Genomic DNA, 26,353 nt, shown 5'->3' with positions numbered 1-26,353 from the left:
TAGATGGTCTCTAGCCTCAAAGATCAGTGGTTTTTCCAGACTTTTGGACTCAAATGCACAGCCTCAGGAAAAGCAAGGAGAGAGGCGGCCAGTGGTGTAGTTTCAGGATCTCATACCCAGCCTGGTCTCCTGGCACTGCCCAGATAAACCCTTGATTCGGGACCCAGGGACATCCAGGCCCATGTCTAGATTTCCAGTGAGGTGCTCAGACATGTAGCCTTCCCAGGAGGGGGTTGCCAGGCAATAAGTTTCCTCAGCAGAAGCCTGGCAGGGCTCTCGGACAATCATTGGTCCATCCCTCCCTTCTCACAGAAGAGGCAACAGAGGAGGCCACGCCACAGGGGAGGTACCAGGGCCACATAGAGAATTGAAGGACGGAGTCAGACCAGTCCTTTCTCTGCTACACGGTGCATGCACCCACCCACATCATTTCTGTCCACTTACTTGAGCTAATACTTATAGAGTGACTACTGTCTGTTCAGGGTCACAAGGACCTCTGCATATGTCATCTCTTCGATTCCTCAACCTTCCAAGGTCGTTTCTAAGCCGAGTCCACACTCCTAATCACCCCTTAGGCAGCTCACACCATACAGCACTGTTTCCATATTGCCTTCCAAAGATCTGGGGGGGAAAATCCTCACTCAGTTACAACTTTAAATAGGTTGGTACCATAGAAACAATCTGTAAGTGGCATTTCAAAGATGATATATTTAAAGTCTAGCACAAGTACCTTTTCTGGGACATTGACATTCTACAGTTGCACATGGCTTAGTCTTATTTTGAGTTTTGTTCACAAAAATATATATGTCCTGAACTTGGCAGAACTGAAGATCCAGATCAGCTGAGATTAGCAAATTTGGTTTCCTTTAAGTGTTTCTTACAGATGGTGTCTACCCTACTTATCTTTCAAGAATTTGTGAACACTATCCTTTGATAGAAAGCCGGGACGAGGTTCTGCAGGCCTGGGACATTATCTGTAAAGCAAGCGTCCTCAAAAGGACACAGGTGAGGTGAGCGGAAGTGACACTGCACCAGCTCCAGGCATATCCCTTAACTGCGTGGCATCTACTCTGGGGGAGCCCAGCCGCCATATAAGGAGTCTGCCTAACCATGCTACAAGGAAGTCCAGGCTCGCCGCATGGAGAGGCTACATGACAATGACACCTCCAGACGCTACAACCATCCCAGCCCAGGCACCAGACATGTGACTGCAGGAGCCTTCAGTGGACAGAAGCCCCAGCCACCATCTGACTATGAGAACCACTGAGCTCGCTCTAGTTAACTCCTAGAACTGAGAGATTCAACAATAAATGCTTTTAAGTCATGAAGCTGGGGGCTGTTGAGTCACGCAGCAATAGATGGGTGGAACAGTGAACGAGGCCGGATGTCTTCTGTTAACGCTTGAGGGGTGATCATGAGCTTCCTGTGTCCATGACTCCATCAACTACCCATCCCACCTCCGTCTCAAGACAAGGAGACAAGAGCTGCCTCACACTGCAGGCTCATCTCATACCAGGCACCACACCCCACGTCACCCATGGGCCCCTCCCACTAAACCCAGGAAGTTCTACCTTCCTCATTTTACAGATGAAGAAACAGGGGAGCAAACCACACAGCTGGTACTTTGGCCTGACTCCAAAACTCCATACCCCACGCCACTGTGAGTCACTACCTTCCCAAAGCCTCACTGCTGTCATGACAGCTAAGGCAAGGCAGTGTGGGTAAAACATTTAACCCTTAAAAGACAACAAACTGTTCTGGGCCTGGTTGATCCCTAAGCATTTGTGCAGCCAAGGACTAACTCAGCAGGCTTGGAGAGTTCCAACAAACCCTGCACGTGACAAAGAAAGGACCAGCCTGGACCAGCTCCTGGGAGCTCACCTCTGAGCCCTTGGGATGTCCTCACTAGAAGGAGTGTCTTTGAATACCTAGGACCCTGGACCACAACAGGCCATAGAGTCTATGTTAACAATGTAATTTATGGGGTGTCTTGGATCACACTGTATCATTTGACCTCTGGAAGGGCTGGAGACCAAGTAACTATGGTCAGTTGCTGCATACCTTTGTGACTGATGCCAAGTAAAAAATCCTGGACACTAAGGCTCAGGTGAGCCTTCCTGGCTGGCAATACTTCATACATGTTGTCACACACTGTTGGTGGGAGAATCAAGCGTGTCTGTGAGACTCCAGTGGGAGAGGACATCTGGGAGCTTGTGCCTGGGCTCTCCTGGACTCTGCCCTATGTGCCTTTTTCCCTTGCTGATTTTAATCCATATCCTTTCACTGTAATAAACCATAACTCAGAAAACCACCAGGTTTTCTGAGTTCCGTGAGTCCTTGTAGCAAATTGCCAAACCCAAGGGTGGCCTTGGGGCTCCCTGACACAGGAGTTCAGCTGTGCCCTTGCGTGGACCTATTCTCCAGCCTTTGTTCGTCATCAATCCACCTGACAAAACTCTACATGGAAGAAAAAAATCTATTCACTCTGTAAAGTAAGGCACAGACAAATGAGTCCCTGTTCAGTTTATTCAAATAATATATATATTTTTTTCTCTGTGAGTAGACCCGAGGAGCAATCAAAGAAAGCCTCATATATTAAATTCTTAAATAGATTCTTTGAATTCAAAAGTAAGGGTCAACAGGAGAGGCACGGGTGGTGGGCCTTGTCCCAGCAAACAAAGCCACCAAGGCAGTCCTGCAAATTAAGGAGAATGGAAAATCCATTTCTTAAAAAAAACTTCTCGAGGGGAAAAATATAAAATACCTAAGTTTCAAAAGCCGGACTACCTCCACACTCTTGGTTCTCTACCCTAGACTATCCTAAGATAGAGTGTTTCAAGGTTAAGTTTTCAATGATTCAGCTTTTGCAAACATATGCAAATACATTCCTCGTGAGCAGTCCTGTTTTGGTGATTAATAGCAAGCAATATGCTTGGATTAGAGGTCCGATTTCCACTCAAATGCAAAGTTTCTTCTCTTCTGGCAACAAAGCCACTTGCAAAGATCTGAAAGGGGAGAAAACGGGTGTTAGGCCCAGAGTCGCAATTCTGAAACAGATCTTGTATATTTATATGTGTGATTGCAGGACAGATGGTCTTTATGCATTCATGTAAGCATGTGAGATTTTCTATAGCATCCAGATGGCTGGAGAGAATTTACCTTTAAAAATGTTTCTTGGGTCCTTACCCACATCTCAACCTGTCACCACTTGACCTCAAAGATACCACTTTTCTGATTTATGAAGAGCAGATGGCAAAGATTAGCTAAAGTACCCTGTCTCTGGGACCTCATCTAAAGAGTAAAGCGAGAAATAGGTCTGGCTTTCGTCAACGAGAAGGTTCAGGATTCTACTAATGAACCTGCAGAAAGAGACAGAGGGAAATCGAGTTGGGGAAAAACTTGGAAAAAGACTGCTTTCAACGTGAGACTTCTTAGGAATTAAATGGAAGTCCTGGATCTTAGCACAGCTCAAGATGGGAATGCTGATAGTCAGGGTGACTTCGTGTCTCCAGCCTTGTGGGCTGGTGCAAAGTGGATTTCAAGAAAAACTAAAAAATGTGCTGATTATTTAAAAATAAGATAAGGAAACTAAAAATAGACTCGAGGCTAGAAGCTCTTTTACAGTTTAAAAGAATAGGCCGAATACCCAGGCAAGTCGGTCCTGGCCTCTCTGACTCCCCCAGGTTTCCCTGAGCCTGATCAGAGAGGCTGCGGAGCGTAAGCAAGTGAGCTCACTCGCTGGAGCCTTAACTCCAGTGCCCACGTCCACCGCGAGGTCCCAGCACTCCCACCCGGGCCGGCCTCACTTCATCTCACGACCACCCTTGGAGGCGGACAGTGACGAATCCCCATTCTCCAGATGGGGAAAACAGAGGCCAACAGGAGTTGAACCTCGAGTGAGTTCTTAAATCTTTGACTTCCCAAGTTCAGACCCTGTTTCCCTGCCCCTTGGCAAAACGTGGATGGATAAATATGCACTTAAAATCGTTTGTTAAAAGCAAACTCTGGGGGAGATGACTTTTGGTGGCTGTGTGGCCTTAGGCAAGTCAATGCCCTTCTCTGGGCTTTGGTTTTCTCCTCCATAAAATGGGACAGTCATGTCACCTGCCTCCCAGGGATGCTGAGGGTTAAAGGAGCAACACAGGAGGAGCACTCAGCCCAGTGCAGTAGGGGTTATTCTTAGACCAGAACTGCTTGTGACTATTATTACAACGTTAATTGCTTTGGGCCAACCTGATGTTGTTTATAGAAGCTGGGTTGGCAGACAGCATTCTGTGCAAAATGGATCTAGAATCCCCCCATCACACCTGTCCTCTGTACCCCCTCCCCAATGCCAGATAAACCTTTTTCTGGTTGGTTCAGCATTGATCCCTGCCCACACCCCTGATCCAGAGCTAGGAGACTAAGCCTTGATTCTATAAACAGCTCCCCAGGCTGGGGCCAGGGAAACCTCCTGATGGGGCTGGGTCAGCCCACCTTGGTGGCCACTCCTCGCCAGGGAGGCTCAGGAAGGACAAGCTTTTCAGAAAAGTGACTCCTGGGCTCAGAAGTGTCGGAAGATCCCGGCAAAGTCCACAGGCCTACCTGGAAATCATGAGCTTCCTAGGTGGGAAGAGGTGCTATTCTGGTTCACCTGGAGGAAGACAACACACAGAGGAAGGGTCACAGCCAAGTGGGTGCGCCAGGGCCTCACTGCCCTGAGCTTCAGCCCTCAGCATCACTGAATCGGGCACACTCCCTCACCGAGTAGTTACCGCACACCTACTATGTGCCGGGTGCTGGGGCTACTGTGAACATGATAGACCCCATCCTATCCCCACCCAGCTCACATTCTAGTGGGGAGAGCCTGCTCAACAAACACATCCGTAAGATACTATCAAGTCCAGGCAATACAGTGGGCTGATATGGGTGACTGGTGTTGGGGCTCCTTCAGATAAAGTGGTTCGGAGAGGCCACTACAGGAGGATGACATTTAAGGTGGAGTGTAATGAAAAACCTACATGTGATCTCTGCCTTGGGTTCCTGGCACCAAGCTCCTAGAACCCTTGGAATCTCCCTAGTGATAAAAAGCATCTTTTGTATGCAAATGAGATGACTGATGGCTGGGGGCCCCTAGCTTCAGGATCGGGGGGCTTGGTTACCAAAAAGGCCAACGCATGATTAAAGGGTTGGAAATTTCAGCGCCCTCCACCCCAACCTCTGGGGAAGGGAGGAGGCTGGAGATTAATAACCAACAGCCAATGATTTAATCAACCATGCCTACTTAATGAAACCTCCATAAAAATCCATAAATGATAGGGTTCAGGGAGTCGGGGTGGGTGCACACAGGGAGGTGCCGGGAGGGTGGTGCACCCAGAGAGGGCATGGGGGTTCCACGCCCCTCCCCCATACCTCACCCGACACACCTCTTCCACTTGGCTGTTCCTGAGTTACAGCCTTTATGATAAACTGGTGATCTAGGAAGTAAAGTGTTTTCCTGAGTCCTGTGTGTTGTTCTACCGAATTACCAAACCTGAGTGTGGGGGGGAGGGGGGCATGGGGACCCCGCAAATGTGTAGTTGGCTGGGCAGAAAGGTAGGTAGCCTGGGCATCTGAAGTGGGGGCAGTTTTGTGGGACTGGGCCCTTAACCTGTGGGGTCAGAGGCTATCTCCAGAAATCAGTGTCAGAATTGAACTGAATTACGCAACACCTAGTTGGTGTCCGGATAATCAGAGAATTAGTTGTTGGTGTTGGAAAACACCCCATAAGCAAAGAGCTAAAAGATGAAAACGAAGCCAGCCATGCACGGATGTGGGTAGAAAAGCATTCCCGGCAGAGGGAATAGCAAAGCCCTGGAAAGGAGAGGGTGCTTGGAGTTTAGGGATTGAGTATACATTTTTGCATGAGTTGCCATTCTAATGTGTGAGCAGCTTTGTTTTGTTTGCTTCCTATCTTCCCATTTTTGGGGGTTTCACGATTACCATTTTGGATGGCTACATAGTATTCTATACAATGTACACACCACCATTACTCAACTGTTGCCCTAAGATTGTTTCCAAGTTTTGCAATATCCTGCACGAGATCATGTGCACAGTGGGGGACAATGGAGGAGAAGAGGGCAGAAAGTAGGGGTCTGACGTAATTTGTGGGGCAGCTCTCCGGAGGGTGGGACGGCTCACGATGACAGAGCATATGCTATTCCTCTACATATTGCTCCTAATAGAGCAAAAAACAGTCCCAGGCCAGCTTGAATACGCCACACAGTGCAGGAGAGTGTAAACTGGTCCAACTCTTCTGTAAAGCAATTTTAACCTTGTAGTTCAAGAGTCTCAAAAAAGACCCTCCCATGGGGAATTCCTTGGTGGTCCAGTGGTTAAGAATCCACGATTCCACTGCAAGGGGCACGGGTCTGATCCCTGGTCGAGGAACTAAGATCCCACATGCCACCCGGCCAAAAAAAACAAAAAACAAAAAAAGACCCTCCCATCCTCTGATTCTACCCCTTAAAAATGTATTTGGGGACTTCCCTGATGGTGCAGTGGTTAAGAATCCACCTGCCAATGCAGGAGACACGGGTTTGAGCCCTGGTCTGGGAAGATCCCACATGCCGCAGAGCAACTAAGCCCATGCGCCACAACTACTGAGCCTGTGCTCTAGAGCCCATGAGCCACAACTACAGAGCCCGAGTGCCACAACTACTGAAGCCTGTGAGCCTAGAGCCTGAGCTCCGCAACAAGAGAAGCCACCGCAATGAGAAGCCCGTGCACTGCAACGAAGAGTAGCCCCTGCTCGCCGCAACTAGAGAAAGCCCACGCGCAGCAATGAAAACCCAACGCGACCAAAAATAAATAAATAAATAAATAAATTTATATTAAAAAAATTGTATTCGAAGGGAACAATTCCATAGAGGCCCCCCCAGCCCTCGCCCCACAGAAGACAGGCAAAATCAGGATGATAGGTGCATGACATCATTTGAAATATTGCAAAATATTGCAAAAATTACATAGGGCAACAGTTAAGTAATTGGTGGCACATAATGCATTCCAGAGAAAACTATGTAGCCATCCGAAATGGCCACAGTGAGACCCCCAAGATGGAAAAGCAGTAAGAAACTAAAACAAAGCAGCTCATACAATGGAATTGCAAGGAACACAAAAATGGATATCCAGGTGAGCAAAAAAAAGACTGTATGTAAAAATGAAAAGAGTTTCAGATTGTGGCTAATTCCCCTTACCCCACTTCTGTTTGTTGTTCTTGTTACATCCTCTTTGGGTTAAAACAAATAACAAATTAGTGCTAATTCTGGCAATATTTTTTCACAGTGGCAAGAGATGCGTTTCTGATTCCCACAAAGGGAGTGTGGACTCATCCCCAAAGAACTGAAATCTCATTGCCCGACCCATGAGAGTCCATGAATTTGATGATTAAACTGGGGATTAGCATAGGGTGGCCCACCCTTTCCTGGCCAAGTTAAATAAAACACACACACAAACTGAAACTACTGATTGTAGCATCACCACCCTTCATTTAAAAAGGAGCACTTTGGCACCAAAAGCAGGATGCTACAACGTCAGTCCTGGGAGCGGTTCTTCTGGACAAGATTCAGGGACAGCCTCCATGGACACGCCCAGGATGCCCGGGAGGCCAGCCTGTGGGGACGCGTGTGGGGACACAGGACTGTATTATGTCTACATCTGCACACATACCTGCATCACATGACCCTCATTTTTTGGTAGACTGATGAAATTTTTGTGCTGCGTTGGGAACTGCCACTTTATACTTTTTTTTTTTGGCCACACGGTGCGGCACACGGAACTTCCCTGACCAGGGATCGAACCCACGCCCCCTGCAGTGAAAACACGGAATCTTAACCACTGGACCGCCAGGGAAGTCCGGGAACTGCCACTTTAAATGAAGCTGAATTTAAGGCTAGAGGCAGAAAGTTTGACAGAAAGTCCCCACTAAGTTCCTCCAACTGCTTTCAAGCCAGGGGACAAGGAAGGGGCTCAGGCTGAAGGGCTACTGAGATGTGGCCCCAGGTGGATCAGACACTTGAGAGCCTCTGACCGGAATCCCACCCCCTCCCAATTTTCTGATGGGAAAACCATCAACCATATGAGAGAAGTGAAGTGTTCAAGGATACAGAGCAAGCTAGTGGTGCCGCAGAATTCCCCCTGGGGTTTCTGACCTGAAGATAGCCTTTCAGATTGGCTGGTGTTTTATAGTCCCCTTTCAAGACCTAGGAAAGAAAAAATTATCGCTATTGTAGAAATGATCAAAAAATAAAATTTAGTCCATCACTTGCACACCCACCCATCCATCCGGGTACCCACCCATCCACCTCTCCATCCACCCACACCGCCCCCATCCACCCTCCCATCCATGCCCCCCATCCACCCTCCCATCCACCCCCCCATCTACCCTCCCATCCACCTACCCTCCCATCTACCCTCCCGTCCACCTACCCACCCATCCACCCTCCCATCCTTCTACCTCTCCATCCACCCACACCGCCCCCATCCACCCTCCCATCCACCCCCCCCATCTACCCTCCCGTCCACCTACCCACCCATCTACACACCCATCCATCCATCTATCCTCCCAACCCACCCATCCACTTATCCAACTGCTCATCCATGCATCCATCCAACAAACATGTATTAATAAGCTCCTCTTATTCCGGGCATTATTCTAAGCTCGGGGGTGGGGAGGGGGTTGGGGGCCATTACAACATTGCCCAGACAATTAGAAGTCCCATCCTCCTGGAGCTTCCATTCTGGAGTGGGGAGGGCCAGACAATCCACAAGTGACAACAAACACAATTAAACAAGAACATATCAAACCATGGGAAGTACTACAAGGAAAGTGTGTGATTAGGAGTGCCCGGGGGGCTTCTTCTGAATGGGTGGTCAGAAAGGGCCCCTTGGAACGCATGGCCTTTGTGCTGAGACCTGAGTGACAAGGAAATCCTGCCAGGCTAAGCTCTGAAGGAGAAGCATTCCAGCCAGAGGGCACAGGGAGGGCAAAGGCCCTGAGGTGGGAACCAGAAAATTCCAGGCCTTTCCACTATATCCCGAAATACAAGGCACTGGATAGATAGACCAGCGCTGTCCAACAGAATATAATGTGAACCGAGTCAGTAATTTAAAATTTTCTAGTAGCCACATTTTAAAAAAAAAGTGAAACAGGTGAAATTAATTCTAGTGGGTTTTTTTTTTTTTTTTTTTTTTTTTTGCCGCATCGCACAGCTTCTGTGATCTTAGTTCCCCGACCAGGGATTGAACCTGGACCCTCATCAGTGAGAGCGTGGAGTCCTAACCACTGGACCTACAGGGAATTCCCTCTAGTGGTATTTTTTATTTAACCTGATATAGCTAAAATATTAATACTTCAACATGTAATTGATGGGGTTCAGGGCAGGTCACCCCCAAATCTACCACTTTGGCATATTATTTTGAATTAAAGTTATTTAAGAAACAGCCGGTGCCAGAAGGACACTCTGACCTTCCTTTATGCCCTTGAGAGCAGGGAATAAATCTCCCAGGTGAAAGGTACCCTCCACGCAACAGGAGGTAGAGAGCCATCCTTATCACCAGAGATGGAGAAATCAGGGCCAAGAGGGCTATGTACACAAACCTTGTTACTTCTTCAGTAATTTACTACCCCAAGCCCAAATGTCTTTGTCTTATCAGTACTTCACAAATGTATTGTTTCTTCATCTAAAAGGTATGAAAGATGCCTGCTTTGGCCCCTTCTTATGAATCTCCTATTTTTATGAGTTCCTGTATGTACGATATTAAATTTGTTTTCTCTCCTATTAATCTGTCTTATGTCAATTTCATTATCAGACCAGCCAAAGAACCTAGAAGGGAAAAAGGGAAGTTTTCCTCCCCTATGTAATCAATATAAAAATGATTAAGGAGAAGTTTTACATGCTTTTTTGGGGTACGAGGACCTCAAAATCCAGTGTGAGTTTCACACTTACACGGCACCTTTCAATTTGGACTCATCACATTTCACTGGTCACATTTCAGTGGTCACACAAGCCTAGTGGCTGTAATGGACAGCACAGGTATAGACAGTTTTATTAGCACTGGGATCCTTTCAGAACTAATTGTACTGCCCAGGATCCAGTACAGGAACATTCTGTGCCTTCAGTACACACACACACACACACACACGTGCACACCCTTGTGGCTTTCAACGAGGGGACTTATCTTTGTAGTTACAGCAAAACCACTGTAAAGACTAAACAAGGTGTCTGGCACTTGTTAAAACTTGTGGAACCCCCAAGGAGTAAAGCTCTTTTGTTTTGTTTTTGTTTTCCCTTTTTTTGCTTCCTTGATTTTATTTTAAAAGTACACAGGGTCACAAAACTAGAGCAAGTTTTTGGCTTTTTTTAAACCAAATTTAGTTCTTACAAATGTAAAAATCTGCATCGTTGGATATTTAAGCCAGAAACTTGAAATACAAAGAATCATTTTTGAAAGTGACCCTATCAATTCTCTACTTGCATAGATAGATGAAGTGTCAAAATATTTCTTCTCAGTAGTACAAGTGTATTTGTCACAAAAATTCACCGTTAGGGATGAGAATAAGTGAATCAGGGAATTGTGGTTCTCTTAACACTTGTGTCATTAAATAAGTTAGTAGAAAACAGAGTTTTTCTTTGGGGAGTAAACCTCTTTGGAAGAAACCCAGAGACATCTTCTGTTTTAAATAAACAACAGAGCTCCAAAGAGCTGTTCTTACCCATCACTGCTCATCAGAATTTTTATTATACAACACCCAAGGTCAGGCCTTACTCTGGGAGCTTCTGACCCATAGTCTAGGACCTACCAGGGGCCTCTGCCTTTTAGAGAGACTTCAGACGAGCTGCTGCTGGGCCCCTGGTTAAGAAAGCAGTTAAGGAGAGGCCAGCTTTCTCTGATGCCCTCATCCTGTCCCAGCCACCCCTTCTGAGAAGCATTTGGGGGCTGGATTTCAAGGTCATCACCAGTTGCTGCTGCTTCTTTTTAATCCCGTTAATGAATTAAAAAAAAAATAAATTTATTTATTTATTTTTGGCTGTGTTGGGTCTTCATTGCTGTGCGCGGGCTTTCTCTAGTTGCAGTGAGTGGGGGGCTACTCTTTGTTGTGGTGCATGGGCTTCTCACTGTGGTGGCTTCTCTTGCTGTGCAGCACATGCTCTAGGCACGCAGGCTTCAGTAGTTGTGGCGGGGGCTCAGGAGTTGTGGCTCGTGGGCTCTAGAGCGCAGGCTCAGTAGTTGTGGCACATGGGCTTAGTTGCTCCGCGGCATGTGGGATCTTCCTGCGTCAGGGCTCGAACCCGTGTCCCCTGCATTGGCAGGTGGATTCTTAACCACTGCACCACCAGGGAAGTCCCTAATCCCGTTAATGAATTTTTTATTATGAAATATAGCATATATACAGGAAAGTATATAAAACACCTAAGTACAGTTTAAAGAATAATAACTATTATTAAATAGTAAACATTAAAATTAATAATAAATATTTAAAACAAAAATAATAAAAATAAGCCACATCCAGGTTGCCAACACCCACGCTCTCCATGCACTCTGGGTATCTACCTTGGATCCCTGAGTATTTCCACAAGTAGATGTTTACAAAATCAACTGATGTTGGGGGAAGAGGAAGTAATAAGACCTATAGATGGGCTTGCATTTCAAGGACAAGGGCAGAGCCGCCTACGCTCAGCGTTAGTAAATTCTCTCCGTTAAAAAGAAAGCTTGCAGGAATTCCCTGGTGGTCCAGTGGTTAAGACTCCTCACTTCCAATGCAGGGCACATGGGTTCGAGCCCTGATCAGGGAACTAAGATCCCACATGGTGCACGGTGTGGCCAAAAAATAGAAAAAGAAAGAGAGAGAGAGAGAAAGAAAGAAAGCAAGCTTGCACGTGTTAAGGACTTGTTGGCATCAAATGGAGTCTTTCTCCTTCAGTCCACTGAAGAATTAAAGGAGAATAAAGAGGAATGACTCTCTCCCTTTCTGATTCAGTACAAGAATTGTTGGGTTGGGAGCGGGGGAGGTGAAATGGGTGAAGGGGGTCAAGATAATATAAAATAAATAAGCCACAGGGATGTAATGTACAGCACGGTGATTATAGTCGGTAATATTGTACTGCATATGTTGTAAATTTGTATGGTGACAGACAGTGGGTAACTAGACTCAAATTGTGGTGATCATTTTGCCATGTGCACAAATATCAAATCATTCTGTCGTACACCTGAAACTACAATAATATAATACGTCAGTTATAAGGCAATAAAAAAAAGAGAAAGAAAGAAAAGAACTGTTTACTTTCTAAAATCAGCATGTGCTCAGAAATGCCAAACTCGGGCTCCCCTGGTGGCGCAGTGGTAAAGAATCCGCCTGCCAGTGCAGCGGACACAGGTTCGAGCCCTGGTCCGGGAAGATCCCATATGCCGCAGAGCAACTAAGCCCGTGCGCCACAACTACTGAGCCTATGCTCTACAGCCTGCGTGCCACAACTACTGAAGCCCGTGCTCTGCAACAAAACAAGCCAACAAGAGAAGCCCACGTACCACAAGAAGAGTAGCCCTTTCTCACCACAACTAGAGAAAGCCCGCGTGCAGCAATGAAGACGCAATGCAGCCAAAAATAAATAAATTAAATAAATAAATTTAAGATGTGTGCCCTTTCTTCTCTAGTTCAACAGACCAAACACAAAGTAGTTCTCTGAAAGTAGAATCAGAGGACTTTAGAATTAATTTTTTAAAAAAAAGAAAAAAAGAAATGCCAAACTCAGCTTAAATTAAAACTCTGGCTCTCAATGACATAAGGGGTAGGAGGGCTCTTCCTCAGGCCTGGGTCCCATTTTCAGATATTTTCATTAACTTAGTGTCTCTGAGGAAGTCAGAACACAGCAACCAGAGTAAAGAAGAAGCTGTGACAGTGACATGTAAATAATATCGACTTGTTAACTGTTCCACCCAGCATTAGCCTACTTCTATGCTCCAAAATCATCTTCTCAAAGTCATTTCCCCTTGACCACCTACACTAAGGAGAACTTCAAAAGTAATTTAAACCACCCTAAACTTACATTTGTCTGAGAAGTGAACATTAAACCTTATGGGGGCAGGGACTTCCCTGGCGGTCCAGTGGTTAAGACTCTGTGCTTCCCCTGCAGGGCGCATGGTTTCGATCCCTGGTTGGGGAATTAAGATCCCGCATGCCTCGAGGCAGGGCCAAAAATAAAGAAAATTTAAAATTAAACCTTATGGGGGCAATAAAGGGACCAATCGTTGATTTATTCACACCCAGTCTCAACAGAGACTTGAAGTGCTTTACAAACAGACGAACAAACAGCCAGGAAAGCAGGGGGAAAAAGGTAAATCAAAGTAGAGACATAGGATGGAATCAGCGCACAGATGGGCCTGCCATGAGATGTTATACAGTGTGAGAGGCAGGCTACCAGTTGGTTTCGAGCTTCCTTGTGGCCCAAGCAAAAATGGAAATACAAGCAGCCGTACGAATCACCGTGTCCCTGAGACAGAAACAAATCAGCTGCATAGGAATCAAGAAACTAAGTGTTTTCTGGGGTAGCTGGAGCCTCCACCCCCACCGCAGCCTGAGCACGCATCTCCCTGTGTGCACGTGCACTCACCCGGTGTGTGTTGTTGATGACGATGGGATCGGGGTTGCCGTAGTTGGGCGGGTTTGCATAGGGGTCATAGCCGAGCCGAGCCAGCATGGGGGCGATCTGGGCCATGTCCCTCAACACATCCCCAGGGATGTGGCCAGTCCACTTGGAGAGAGCTTCCAGGTTCACGGGCTTGATGACCTGGTCTGTGGATCGCTCGATCCTGGGGAGAGAGGACAGGCTGGACGGGGCACGGGCAGACCCAGGTGGTGCTCAGGTGGGCTCCCTGCTCAGGGACTCTGGCGCAGCAGGAAAGGTTGGGGGGACTGGTCCCCAGGGCCCGCTTGGCTCTTATCAAGTATAAGAATGCAGGCAAGTCATATGGCCTCATCATACCTGCTCTGTACAATGGGGATAAAAGCCCAGGGTGGGAAGCTGGGAGAAAGGGCTAGACAGTGCACACCACTTCAGTGGTGCTGAAATTCTGCTTCCTTGACCTCTCTGACTTTTTAAAAATTACTTTTTATTTATATGACTAAGATGGACATTTTGTTCTTCAGAAGTAATTCTAAGACACAAATGGTAAGGCGAATAGCCCCTGGGGTCACCACTCCGAGTCCTTTAGCTCCCTACAGGGACCTGACCGTAGCATTCTGAAGTGTACCCTATCAATCTGTTTTCTGTGCATTTAAAAATAGAGTGGGTAAGTGCAGACTCAGGGGCCAGACTGCCTGGGTGCAGATGCCAGCTGTATCAACACCGGCTGTGTGGCCTTGGGAGACTGACTAAACCTCTGAGCCTCAGTGTCCTCACCTGTAAAATGGGAATCATAATAGTACTTACCTCACGGGGCTGTTCTGGGGAGTAAATGAGTTAATAATAAAAGAGTATTTGGTACATTTTAAGGTCTCAGTGTTAGCTCTCTCTCTCTCTTTCTCTCTCTCTCCCACACATATACACACTGAAAATCTATGGTTTTGCTTGCAGATTTAAAAACAGAAATTATATGCTATACATAGTACTGGTTTGTAGGTGGGGTTTTTTTTTTTTTCCCACCCTCTCAATACCTCATTCTTTCTCCATTCCCCTAAAGATGGACATTTAGGTTGTTTTCATTTTGCTGTTAGGATGAAACAGTCATCATCTTATATGTGCTTCCTTGCTCTCCCATATAACAGGGTTACCAAGCTGTGTGAATCATGACGATCTTACCAATTATAGTTCAGAGGCTTTATAGGATAGAGGGTGGGGAACTCCTAGGATCGAGGACCTATTTCTAGATGCTTCCATCCCAACTAAGCGATAACTTGGGAACGAAGAACAGAAGCAAACAGATGGAGCAAAAGAAAGATGGGAAGGGGGGTGAGGGGAACTGGGGAGGGGAAAGGGTGTGGACTGGTGGGGAGGGCACAGATCTGGAGTCTGCAGACCCGGATTTAAATCTCAACTCTAGCCAGTGTGTCAAAAATCACAATACGGTTCTAGGTATTTTCACCATAAACAACTTTGCTGCAAGCAGTTTCACCCCACAATTGGCCATAGGCCATTCTGCCATAAAGGATAAAATCACTGGTTGACAGCTACATTACACAAGAAAATGATAACATATCAGTTTCTGCAAATCCTTCGGTGAGCTAATCTAAGCCAGATTCTGTTAGAATTTTCACCGTTTTCAAGACACATCAGGAATCAAATAACCATTCCTTTTTGAGGGGATAGTAGGAGCTTGATTCTTCTTTTGCCTCTTTTTTTTTTTAATTGAAGTATAGTTGATTTACAATGTTGTGTTTCTGGTATACAGCAAAGTGATTCAGTTATACATACGTGTGTGTGTGGTGTGTGTGTGTGTGTGTGTGTGTGTGTGTGTGTGTATTCTTTTTCATATTCTTTTCCATTATGGTTATTACAGGATATTGAATATAGTTACCTGTGCTATGCTGTAGGTCCTTGTTGTTTACCTATTTTATATACAGTAGTGTGTATCTATTAATCCAAAACTCCCAATCCATCCCTCCCCTACACCCTATCCCCTTTGGTAATCATAAGTTTGTTTTCTACATCTGTGAGTTTGTTTCTTTTTCATGAATTAAGTTCATCTGTGTCATATTTTAGATTCCACATATAAGTGATATCATACAGTATTTGCCTTTCTCTCTCTGACTTACTTCACTTAGTATGATAATCTCTAGGTCCAACCATGTGGCTGCAAATGGCATTATTTCATTCTTTTTTATGGCTGAGTACTATTCTATTGTATATACACCACATCTTCTTTATCCATTCATCTGTCGATGGACACTTTGGCTGCTTCCATGTCTTGGCTATTGTGAGTAGTGCTGCTATGAACATGGCCTCCAATGTCTAATACTGTGTGATAAATCTGGTAAAGATGGCAGGAGAGAGAAAGTAAGTGTATCTAAATTAGCTAAAGAATCATCATTAATGCTCTCAAAGGCTGGTGAGAATTAGCAGCTGTCCCCTTCCTATGAACCACAGCTCAGTACCCTTCTGGTTTTGACAGGTGGGAGGGGTAACTGTGCTCACTGAAGTATTTGCAGAAACTGATACGTTATCATTTCCTAGAGTAATGAAACCAGAACTGTCAATCAACCAGTTACTTCATCTTTCGTAACAAAATGCTTGCTGCAAAGATGTTTACAGTGAACATACCAGACACAATCAAACATGTGCCTGGCCTTTGCCACAACCCTTGTGTCTCCAGGACTTCACAGGACAGAAATCACATAGATACATCCCAGAACTTGGATAGGAGCCAGGCTTGATATGAGTCAATAACTAAAGTGTCCAAAAATAGATGTTAAGTAGAATATGGTGATCGTGTAGTGGAATATTATGCAGCCATTCAAAACGATGTCACTGCAGAGTGCTGGGGGCCATGGGCAAGTGTCCCAAATACAAGGTGAAGAAAGGTTACACAGGAACATGACCAGCAGGACCCCAGTTTTATCAATATACCCTGATCAAGGACCAGCAAGCCACAAATCAAAATCTGGGTGTTGGGATTGTGGGTGGTTTTTCTTTCCTATTTTATGTATTTCCCCAATTTCCTGCAATCAGGATGTATTCCTTTGGTCATCTGATGTCTTGTCATGATGATTTACAAAAATCCCAGCTCCAGCACCAACTGGTGGGGGTACCCAGCCCATGGGCACTTCGCTGCCAGGAGCTGCTGAGAGCCCCCCGCTCTGCTCAGGGATCAGGAGCTCTTGGGGGCAGAGCCTGGGAGGGTCCAGCCATGAAAGAAATGGGAGGCGCTGTCCCAGGAAGGACCGCCCTTCCACTGGGCTGTTAAGGATGCTTGCAACTGACCAGGATGGAGACACGGGGATGGCACACTCTGGTCCTGCACTGTCTCAGGAAAGGGACAGCCTCCTCAAAGGAGGAAGGCAGACAGCAATGGACAGAAAGGGAGGGAGGATGGGTCCCAGCCACGGAGAGCTTGAGAACACAGGCACTGGAGTCCAACAGACCTGCGTTCAAATCCTGGCACCACCCTTTGCTAGCTGTGTGGCCTTAGGTGAGTAACTTTCCTGAGACTCAGTTTCTCCATCTGTAAAATGGGGATAAGAGCAGTTCCTATGTTCTAGGTGGCTGTGGGGATTAAAGGAATAATGATTGTTTGTGGCTTCACTCAGTGCTGGCCACACAGCAGACACTCAATAAATGAGAGTGAAGGTGAGCCTGATGAGTATTCCAATAAAAGCAAGATCAACACTGAAACGATGATAACGGGAATAAACCACCTAATGTGTATTAACCCATTTGATGTTCACACGTGAACATAGGTAGATTCTATCCCTATGCTACAGATGAGGAAATGGAAGCACAGATAGGGAGAATTACTTGCTCAAGGTGACACAGCTAAAAAGTGGCAGACCTGGGATTCAAACCCAGACAGCCTGGTTCCAGAAACTATACTCTCAACCTTTACCTGCTACAGCTCAAAAGCATATTCACAGTTTGGAGAGGAGTGACTGCCCCATTTTTTGGATAATAAAGCCGAAGTTCAGAGAGGTACAGCGACTTATTCAATGCCACAGAGCTATGAGGTGGGAGATCTGGTTCAAGGCTGTGCTCTTAACCACTCTCTTCCCAGATCTTCTCCAGTACAACAGAGGAGGCTCAGAGAGGCACAGTGACTCGCCCAACGCCACACAGCTTGGAGGGGCAGAGCCGACCTTCCCACTGAGCGCTTCTGACTCCAGGACCGGGGGTCTGAGCGGAAGGCGGGGGCTCCACTCACTTGGACAGGGAGACGCCGCCGGGCTTGCCGATGAGGTCCTCATGGTGCAGGACGGCGTCGCTCCAGGCGATGCCGAGGAAGTCGAGGATGAGCTTGAGGGAGCGCCGGGGGTGCAGCACCAGCTGCTCGTAGTACACGGGCAGGCACTTGTCCTTGCCCACCTCCATGCACTGGGCGTACATCACCTCAATGGCCTTGTTCCACTTGGCGAGGCAGTCACGGTAGCTGCTGAGGTCGAAGCCGGCAATGGTGACCTTGCGGGTGATCATGGAGTGCACGGAGGCCCGGCCGTCCCGCACCATCAGCAGGAACTTGGAGTTGGGGAACAGGCGCGACAGGTAGACAGAGGACTTGAGCGTGAAGGGGTCTTTGTTGCAGAGGATGCGGGCCGGCTCTCCGTGCTTGGCGATCACCTCCAGGATGAAGGCCTGCATGGCGGCGTCCAGCACCTCGTCTGTCACACCCGCCTCGTCCAGCCGCAGCTTCTCCCGGCCCGACTTGGACCAGGCCTGGCGCATGGCCAGCACGCGGGGGATGATGCGGGTCTCCTCTCCACAGCGCACCTCGGGGTGGGCGTCCAGCATCGCACGCATGAGCGTGGTGCCACTCCGGGGCACGCCCCCCACGAAGATGAGCGGCATGGCCTTGCCGTAGCGGTACTCCACGTGGTCCGTGCCCACCATCACCAGGTCCTCCTGCTCCGGCCGCATGGCCCGCCGGGGGCCCAGCGCCGCCCGGCACTCCAGCACCTGCTGCCCCAGCTGGACCGCCAGCACCAGGGTCAGGGCGAAGCCGGCTGCCAGCAGTGCCCTCCGCACCGACAGGCGCATGCTGGGCCCGGGGCGGGGGGCGTGCTTCAGTGACAGGTGGGCGGGAGCCCCGCCGGGCTCACATCTGGGGAGAGAGAGGGACACGGGCGGTCAGGGAGGCCTGTGGCCTGCAGGCGCTTTACCATCCAGACCCCAAGAGCAGCAAGTATGAGGGTGCTGACATTCAGAGCAGAACGCTGCGGGGCACTGCATCCATCTTAACTCATGAGATCCTCCAACAACCCTAAGCGTAGCTGCTATTATTACCTCAGGGGGCCCGATGGCCTGGGTTCAAATGCCACCTGGCTACTTCCTAGCTGTGAGATCTTGCCCAGTTCCTTAACCACTCAATGCCTCAGTTTCCCCAACTGATAAATGGAAAGAGTAATAATTCTTTCAAAAATGGACTTTCTTGAAATACATTTATGTGAAATTCTTTAAAATGTGAAAATAATAAAGCACTAGAACATCAGATTTCAGCAGCACACTCGTTTGATAAAGACAGGGGTTTTGCCTGTTTTGTTCACGGCTGTCTCCCCAGCTCCTAGCACAGTGCCTGGCCCCTAGTAGATGCTTAACAAATATTTACAGAACGTGCTTGGGTCCAATGAGCGGGGCCTGGCACAGAGTAAGTGCTAGGAAATGATTATGGTACAGCGAGCAGGAAAGCAAGGCACCGAGGGACTGTTCACAGCTGTCCAGCTGGAAAGGAGCCAGGCCAGGGTCCGTGATTTTGACCCAGGCCAGCAGGCCCATCAGCCGGCTCCGTGTCTGCTCTGAGTGACCACAGTCTGCCTCTGCAGGAGAGGCTTTGCAGAAGGTGCAAAATATCCTGGTCTGGGCTTCTTCCAGAATTGCCGTCCATTCATTCAGTCTTCACTCAGAAGCAATAAAAGGTGTCAGGCACCTGCTCGAGGCTGGAGACAGGACAGTGGGCGAGACAGCCAGGCCTCTGGCCTCAAGGAGCTTACAACCGAGTCGGGGATGCGGACGGTACACAAGCTACCGCCAGACCGTGATAATGGCTTGCGAAGAAATAAGCTGGACACCATGAGAGAGATCAAGAAGGGGAAGGAAGAGGGAGGTTAAGGAGGACTTCTTGGAGGAGGTGACGTCCAAGCTGAGACCTGGATGAGAGGGAGCTGGCGGTGTGAAAATGTGTGGAAAAGGTGCTCCAGGCAGAGGGAACGGAGGGTGCAAAACCCCGAGATGGGAGAGGGTTTGGCGTGTTCAAGAACCTGAGAGGAGGCTTCTGGGGCTGGAGGGGAGGGAAGGGGAAGATGGGGCGCAGCTGCCAGGCATGTCCTCAGGGGATGGGGAAGGAGCTGGACTGACTCTAAGGGCAGCCCCTGGGGAGAGGGCCTGCAGGGGTGGGAATGGAGGCAGGGAGGTGAGTCAGGAGGCTCCTGCCCGTGTCCTGGGGAGACGTGGGGATGCTGAGACTGGGGGGTGACGTGCGAACAGGGGGAGGGGATGACTTAGGACATGAATTATGACCCTGAGCCTAGCTCCTCACCCCTCCCAAATGTCACTAATACAGATGATGAGACCTCAAGGCCAATTCTTTAGGTAGGGGCTGGTTTCAAAAAGTAGGGGTCCACCCAGCCCAGCCACCCCTTCTCGAGTCACTCAAATGTCAGATCTGTCCTCCTCCCCAGTTTACCCTCGAGGCCCTTTGATTATGCAACCTCAGCCCAACGCAAAAGGTGCAGACTCAGATGCTGGACAGACAGCCCACCTCTGACCACCCAGCCCTTCTCTGGCTCACCTCCGCTGTGTTTCAGAACCTTCGTTTCCTCTCTCACCTCTTTCTAGAATCCAAGTGAGGGCTTGAGGTCTCTGGGCATTCAAGGAGTCAGATAGACCTGGGTTCAAATCCCAGCTCTGCCACTTCCTGTGTGGCTGTGTGAGCTTGGGCAATAGACTTCACTTCTCTGAGCCTCATCTGTAAAATGCGTCTAAGAGTGTCCACCTCAAAGGGCTATTATGAACATTAAATGACCCCCTTTAAGAACTTAAGAATGTGCCCGGCACATAGGGAGCATTTGAAAGAATATTAGCCATGATCACTGACTGGTTATTCATTTACCCCAACATTTCATGAGTTCCTACTGTGTGCGGGAGTTGGGCTATGGAGTTAAGAGACACAGCCTCAGCCCCCCGAGTCTACTCATACTGTGGACCCACACTAGGGAGGGGGTGACAGGTTCGACTTGTGTTCGTGAGGGAAGGCTTCCTGTAGAAGGTAGCCCTTGTGCTGAGTTCTGAGCAGTGGACAGGGAAGAGTTTTGAACAGCCAGGTGGAGAAGAGAGAGAAGGGAGTTCCTGGCAAAGGGAACAGCCAGTGCAAAGTCACAGGCAGGAAAGAGCCCAGCATGATGGGGGCTTCAGGTGGCTTGGCGAATGGGACAGGGTCTGGAAGGTAATGAGTGGGAGGCGGCTTTCTTCTTTGGATGGGAGGTTCAGCCGAAACCACTAAAGGACCCGGTTGGCAGCTGGACCAATCCACCCACAAGGGCCTGGGCTGCCTGGGGCCCCTCAGGCCATAGCAAGTGGAAAATAAACATCAAAGCTGAAGAAGCACACAGCCTCGGGGCCTGGGGTCGAAACTGCTAAGAGGCCCTGGCATTTCCTGGCCATGTATCTTTGGGAGAGTCACTTCCTCCATCTAAGCCACAGTTTCCTCAGCTGCAAAGAGGGGTGGGTCCACTGACCTCAAAGGCTGCTGTGAGGGTTCTAGAAGCAACTGACAAAGCAAAGATGAGTCTCATCCGGGGGTTGCTGGCTTCTCTGAGCATCGGAAAATAGCTGGGGACCCTCTCCCCAGAAACCTGAGCCTATCATATACTGCTGAAACTGTTGGCAGTTCATGTGTACACTGGATTCATGTCTGGGATGGGGAAATCTAATTCCAGGGCTACTTTCATGGGGGAGGCAGGCTGGACAGGACACAAAGTCCCTCAGAAATCCCTCTATGGAGCCCTCGGCTTCTTTAAATGCTCACTGAAATTCTCCCCTTAGACCTGAGAGTAGAATTCTGCCAATGATTATTATTTCAGCGTCAAAACCCTGGGGGACTGTCAATCACACTTTAGCTTGAATTAGTACAATCACCCTTTCTTCCTGACACTTGGTGGGGAGTGAGAGACTGAAGCTTTGGGGAACAGATGGCGATGGGGGATGCAGAGAAAGGGAGAAAAGGGGATAATTTGGGAAAGTGGTTTCCAAAAAGGATAGACACAGTGTGCCTGCCCGTGTGTGTGTGTGTGTGTGTGTGTGTGTGTGTGTGTGTACGTACTCTTCGAGCTTCTGTTTGGGGTTGGAAGTGATTTGGATACTAAATACCAGGGGAAAAGGCCTGGAAGAAGGGAGAGACAGAATTTTTAAGAATGTTATCAACTCATGAGTTTTGCTTAATACTGAGCATTCATCTGGCTACAGCACTTCAAAACAAAGCACTGAGTTGTGTGTTTTACATTTACAGAGCACGTCCTCTGCTAAAGCTTATTCCATGCCTCACGTAGCGGGATGCTCTCCGCCACCTCCGGGGTAGGGACGCCTCCTGCCCAGCAAGCAGCTCCGAGGGAAGAGGCAACTTGCCCGAGATGGATGGCATGGCTGGAGCGGCAGGCCTGGGTCAGGCCAGGCTGAGGCTGAACTGTCCACTGTCCTTGGACAGGACCCAGCGAAGGGCTCATCTCAGTCGCCGGGAGAAAACAGCTCAAAGCGGGCAGGTCAGCCGTGAGCAGGAGACGGCACAGACCGGGAGGATGGCTTGAGAAGCAACGCAGGGCCGCTTGGCAGAGGGAGAGCAGCTGGGAGCCGAGGGAGCAGAAGGTGGCTCTGGACCCGGAACCAGAGACTCCGCCCACTCCAGGGAGGGCCAGAGGGCCCAGCCCAGGGGCTCCGGCCTGCCCTCCGTCCCCACCACCCTGCTGGACGCTGTGGAGGGAGGTGTCCCGGCATCCTGGCAGTGAGGATGGTGGCTAAGACCCTCAGACTTGGAGTCTCACAGCCCCAGGTTCAAACCCAGCCCCTGCCACTTGCCAGCTGGAGAGCCGGACAAGGGACTTCGCCTCTCTGAGCTTCTGTTTCCTCCTCCAAAAAAGGGGGGATGACAAGAACCTTTTCTCAGGGAGCTATTATGAGGTTCAGGGAGCTTTTGTGTGAAGCGCAAAGCAAGCACACCAAGAACACTGACGCTAGAAGGTGGCACGCAGAGGGTTTGATCCTGGCCGTGCCTTGAATCTGCTCACTAATGCCGGGTAAGTCCTGCCTGCTCTGGGACTCAGCCTTCTCCCATCACCAGGAGAATCATTTTCCTAAGGGATGAGGAAGAGCAGAGGCCCGCCCTCTCCACGCTGCTGGGATCCAGCTTTGTCTGGCACCGGATTTCTAACAGAGGAGAGAGCTGCCTGGGGGAGTTTGCTCGGCTGCCCAATCAGGAGGCTGGGGGCTGTCCCTGGAGGGGCCGGGTCTCTGGGGGACCTTGGGGAAGCACTTACCTCCCCTGGACATTCTCATCCCTGGGATCTAGCCCTCGTGGCTGCTTGCTAAGACTCTCCACGGGTTGAGCCCTGCAGAGGCAGAAGAGACGCTGCATTAGGTGCATTAGGGGTGGGTGCTATGGAGAGGGGCTGGGCCCCCTCGGAGGGGCAGAAGGGGATGCTGGGCTTCCCAAGGGTGCCCGGCAGTGACTCTGGGGGACAAGCAGCAAGGCAGGGACAGGCCACCTCAGCCCAAGATGTTGAAGCTGGGGTCTAAATTCACTGATTCAGCCAGGGAGTGAACTGGCCCACTTCTCAGGCAGAGGGGTGTGAGCTGAGAATCTGAGCTAAGGCACTGCTGCCTTAGGAAGTAATGGGTCTCTTACAACCGGGCTCTCCCTTCTTGGCCCAGGGACCTTGGACTTCAGGAAAAGTAAATATAACAAGAAGCAACAACCACCACCACTGTACCACTAATCACCATCTGGAACTGCTGGGTATGGTTGAACAGGCTGTGCACTGCCCAACTGCAAAGGGCACTGCGTACCCAGCCTATGACAAATATGGCGCCCCCTGGAGTTGGACAATGCCGTGCCGCCACTGCCACCTAACACTGACCAAATGCCTGCTGTGAGTGCCTTGTGCCGTTTAATCCCCCAACGAGGAAGGTACGATACTCCCAATTTTACAGGTGAGGAAATGACACCAAGAGGAAGAGCAACTGACCCGGGGAACCAGGATCGCCATCCACATCTGTGAGACTCTGACGCCAAGCTCTTAACCACTGCATTAAAGGAATGGGCCGTGAACTCATAGGGTCTGGCATGAAGCCTGGCTGATGTGGAACCAAGGGGATTCTGGTGTACATGTCACTACTATGTCCTTACCATTTACTGGGGGAGGGGGTGGGTGGCAGATTTTTAGTCCAATTCTCGCCTTCTCCCATTTTACAGATGTGAAAATTGAGGCTTGGGAGCAAACATCTCTTCACAGAGTCACAGAGTCTGAGGCTCAACTTCCCTTTGCTTCGTCCCAGCCCAAGAGGTGGGGTGGGGGTGGTTTAAGGATGCAGCTCTGGAGTTGGATGATTCCCTGACTAGGTAGATTGTTGTTCTTCTGAGCCTCGGTTTTCCTATGCTGTAAAATGGGCTATTGGGAGGTTTAAACAAGACAATAGCAAATACTCAAAAATCTCAGTGATTATTTGTGCCATGATGCAAATACATTGGGCGTAGGACCATTTTTGTGGTCCTTTCTCCTTTCCTATTCGCTCTCTCCTTGCCGCTATACAGTTTTTTTTCCTCTCCCTGAAATACCAGGGATTAGTATATCTAACCCCAGGAGGAGAAGGGTTCCCAGCCCCTCCCCCTCCTCGCAGCTACAGAATACGCAGGCCTGGCATTCCCAGGGCATATGGGTGGCCAGTGAAGAGAAGCCTGGTTCTTGGAATAACAACAACAAACACAATTAGGGACCAGGGCCCTTGAAGCTTTTCCGGAGACGAGATGGCTCAGGCCCAGCTGCCCTCAGGCAGCCCTTGAAATGCCAGAGAGTTCAAGAGGCCTGCCAGGCAGGCAGCTACCACGGCCCCTTTCAGGGTGGTGAAACGGGGCTGTCAGAGCCTTCAGTCACTCAGAGCTGCGATGCCAAGACTCCGACATGACGCATTAGCCACAGGTCAGTATTTAAATTTAAATTAAGTAAAATGGGGACCTCCCTGGTGGTGCAGTGGTTAACAATCCACCTGCCAATGCAGGGGACACGGGTTCGAGCCCTGGTCCGGGAAGATCCCACATGCCACGGAGCAACTAAGCCCGTGTGCCACAACTACTGAGCCTGCACTCAAGAGCCTGCGAGCCATAACTACTGAGCCCATGCTCCACAACAAGAGAAGCCACCGCAATGAGAAGCCCATGCACCTCCACGAAGAGTAGCCCGCGCTCGCCGCAACTAGAGAAAGCCGGTGTGCAGCAACGAAGACCCAACGCAGCCAAAATAAAATAAAATTTAAAAAATTAATTAAAAATAAATAAATAAAGTAAAATTAAATAAAATTTAAAATTCAGCTCCTCATTGGCACTGGTCACAATTCAAGAGCCCAGTGGCCCCCTGGGGGCTACCATACTGGGCAGAGCAGATTTAGGATGGAGTCAGCACATGATGGCCCTTGGGCGAAATCCACCCCTCAGCCTGTTTTGTAAGGCCTGCAAGCTAAGAATGACTTTGATATATTTTTTTTTAAGGGAAAGAGAAGGAAGAGGACGCGGGGCGGGGCAGGGTGGGGGAGGAGGAGGGGGAAGCAGCAGCAATAAGAAAAATTCTACGTGTTCCGCAAAACCTGAAATATTTACTATCTGGTCATTTATAGAAAAAGTTTTCAGGCCCCTGATCTAGAATATTCCCATCATTCACACAAAGTTCTATTGGATAACACAGACTTGGAAGACACATGAGAGGCATGGGGAGGGGTCATTGAGCCCTCCTTCTCTTGTAGGAGGAACATCAGCATTTATTAAGCACCACTGAATATTTAACACCAGACCAAGGGTGTTCCACACCGCTACCTCATTTTATCCTCACGACAACTCAATGGCAGGGCGGAGCGGGGAGGGGGCGCCTTGGTTCTCCAATTTACGGATGACAAAGGCCCATGGGGGTGCAGGGTAAGCACAACTATGGCAAAAAGCGAAACCACCAAGTCAACCGAACCAACCAGCACACACAAACCCCATGTACGAAAAATGAGAAGGGAACAGACTCAAAATGCCACAGGGGTGGTAGGTGGTAATATTTTTCTCCTAAAAACACATGGTGTTGTTATATTACCTTGATCTATATAATAATAAAATGGCTAGTATTTTTTGAACTGTATGCCAGCCATAGTAGGGGGTCAGACTGCTTGGGCTCAAATCCTGGCTCCACCAGTTACTGGCTGTGTGATCTTGGCAAGTCACTTAACCTCTCTGAGCCTCAGTTTCCTTCTGTAAAATGGAGATGACAACAATACCTCCTAAGAGGCTCACGTATGGCACCAGGGCACTAGAAATGTGGCCAGTGTAAACGTGGAACTAGCCTCATACGAGTATTGGGAAGTATAAATGTTAGAACATGTTAGAACAGAACCTGGCACATAGCAAGTGTGCCTTACTAAGAGGGAAAGCCAGTTTCCAAATCTGGTTCTGACTTAGC

At 48.8% G+C, this 26,353-nt stretch overlaps 1 protein-coding gene and 1 long non-coding RNA gene across 4 annotated transcripts in view; one reads left to right on the top strand and one right to left on the bottom strand.

Moving 5' to 3' along the window:
* Positions 1-2,506: 2,506 nt before the first annotated feature.
* Positions 2,507-26,353, bottom strand: part of TPST2 (tyrosylprotein sulfotransferase 2) — a 56,132-nt gene continuing 32,285 nt past the window's right edge. The window contains exons 2-7 of one of the 3 annotated variants that reach the window (XM_036823718.1): positions 23,183-23,254; positions 17,869-18,762; positions 13,629-13,827; positions 8,169-8,219; positions 4,585-4,633; positions 2,507-3,005 (exon numbers count right to left, since the gene is read on the bottom strand). In XM_036823718.1, coding sequence (XP_036679613.1) covers positions 4,592-4,633; positions 8,169-8,219; positions 13,629-13,827; positions 17,869-18,698 — 1,122 coding nt within the window. In that variant the 5' untranslated portion in view covers positions 18,699-18,762; positions 23,183-23,254 and the 3' untranslated portion in view covers positions 2,507-3,005; positions 4,585-4,591. The remainder of the gene's footprint in view (positions 3,006-4,584; positions 4,634-8,168; positions 8,220-13,628; positions 13,828-17,868; positions 18,763-23,182; positions 23,255-26,353) is intronic. The other 2 variants (XM_036823716.1, XM_036823717.1) reach the window with 2 other exon arrangements.
* LOC118880206 lies at positions 22,391-24,957 on the top strand. Its single transcript, XR_005016234.1, has 3 exons — positions 22,391-22,942; positions 23,577-24,841; positions 24,921-24,957. It is a non-coding gene; the product is annotated as an uncharacterized LOC118880206 (long non-coding RNA).

This window comes from Balaenoptera musculus, chromosome 14 (assembly GCF_009873245.2).
Source record: "Balaenoptera musculus isolate JJ_BM4_2016_0621 chromosome 14, mBalMus1.pri.v3, whole genome shotgun sequence".
NCBI lineage: Eukaryota > Metazoa > Chordata > Mammalia > Artiodactyla > Balaenopteridae > Balaenoptera > Balaenoptera musculus.
The sequence above is the reverse complement of the archived record's forward strand: the minus strand, read 5'-3'. Positions and strand labels throughout refer to the sequence as shown.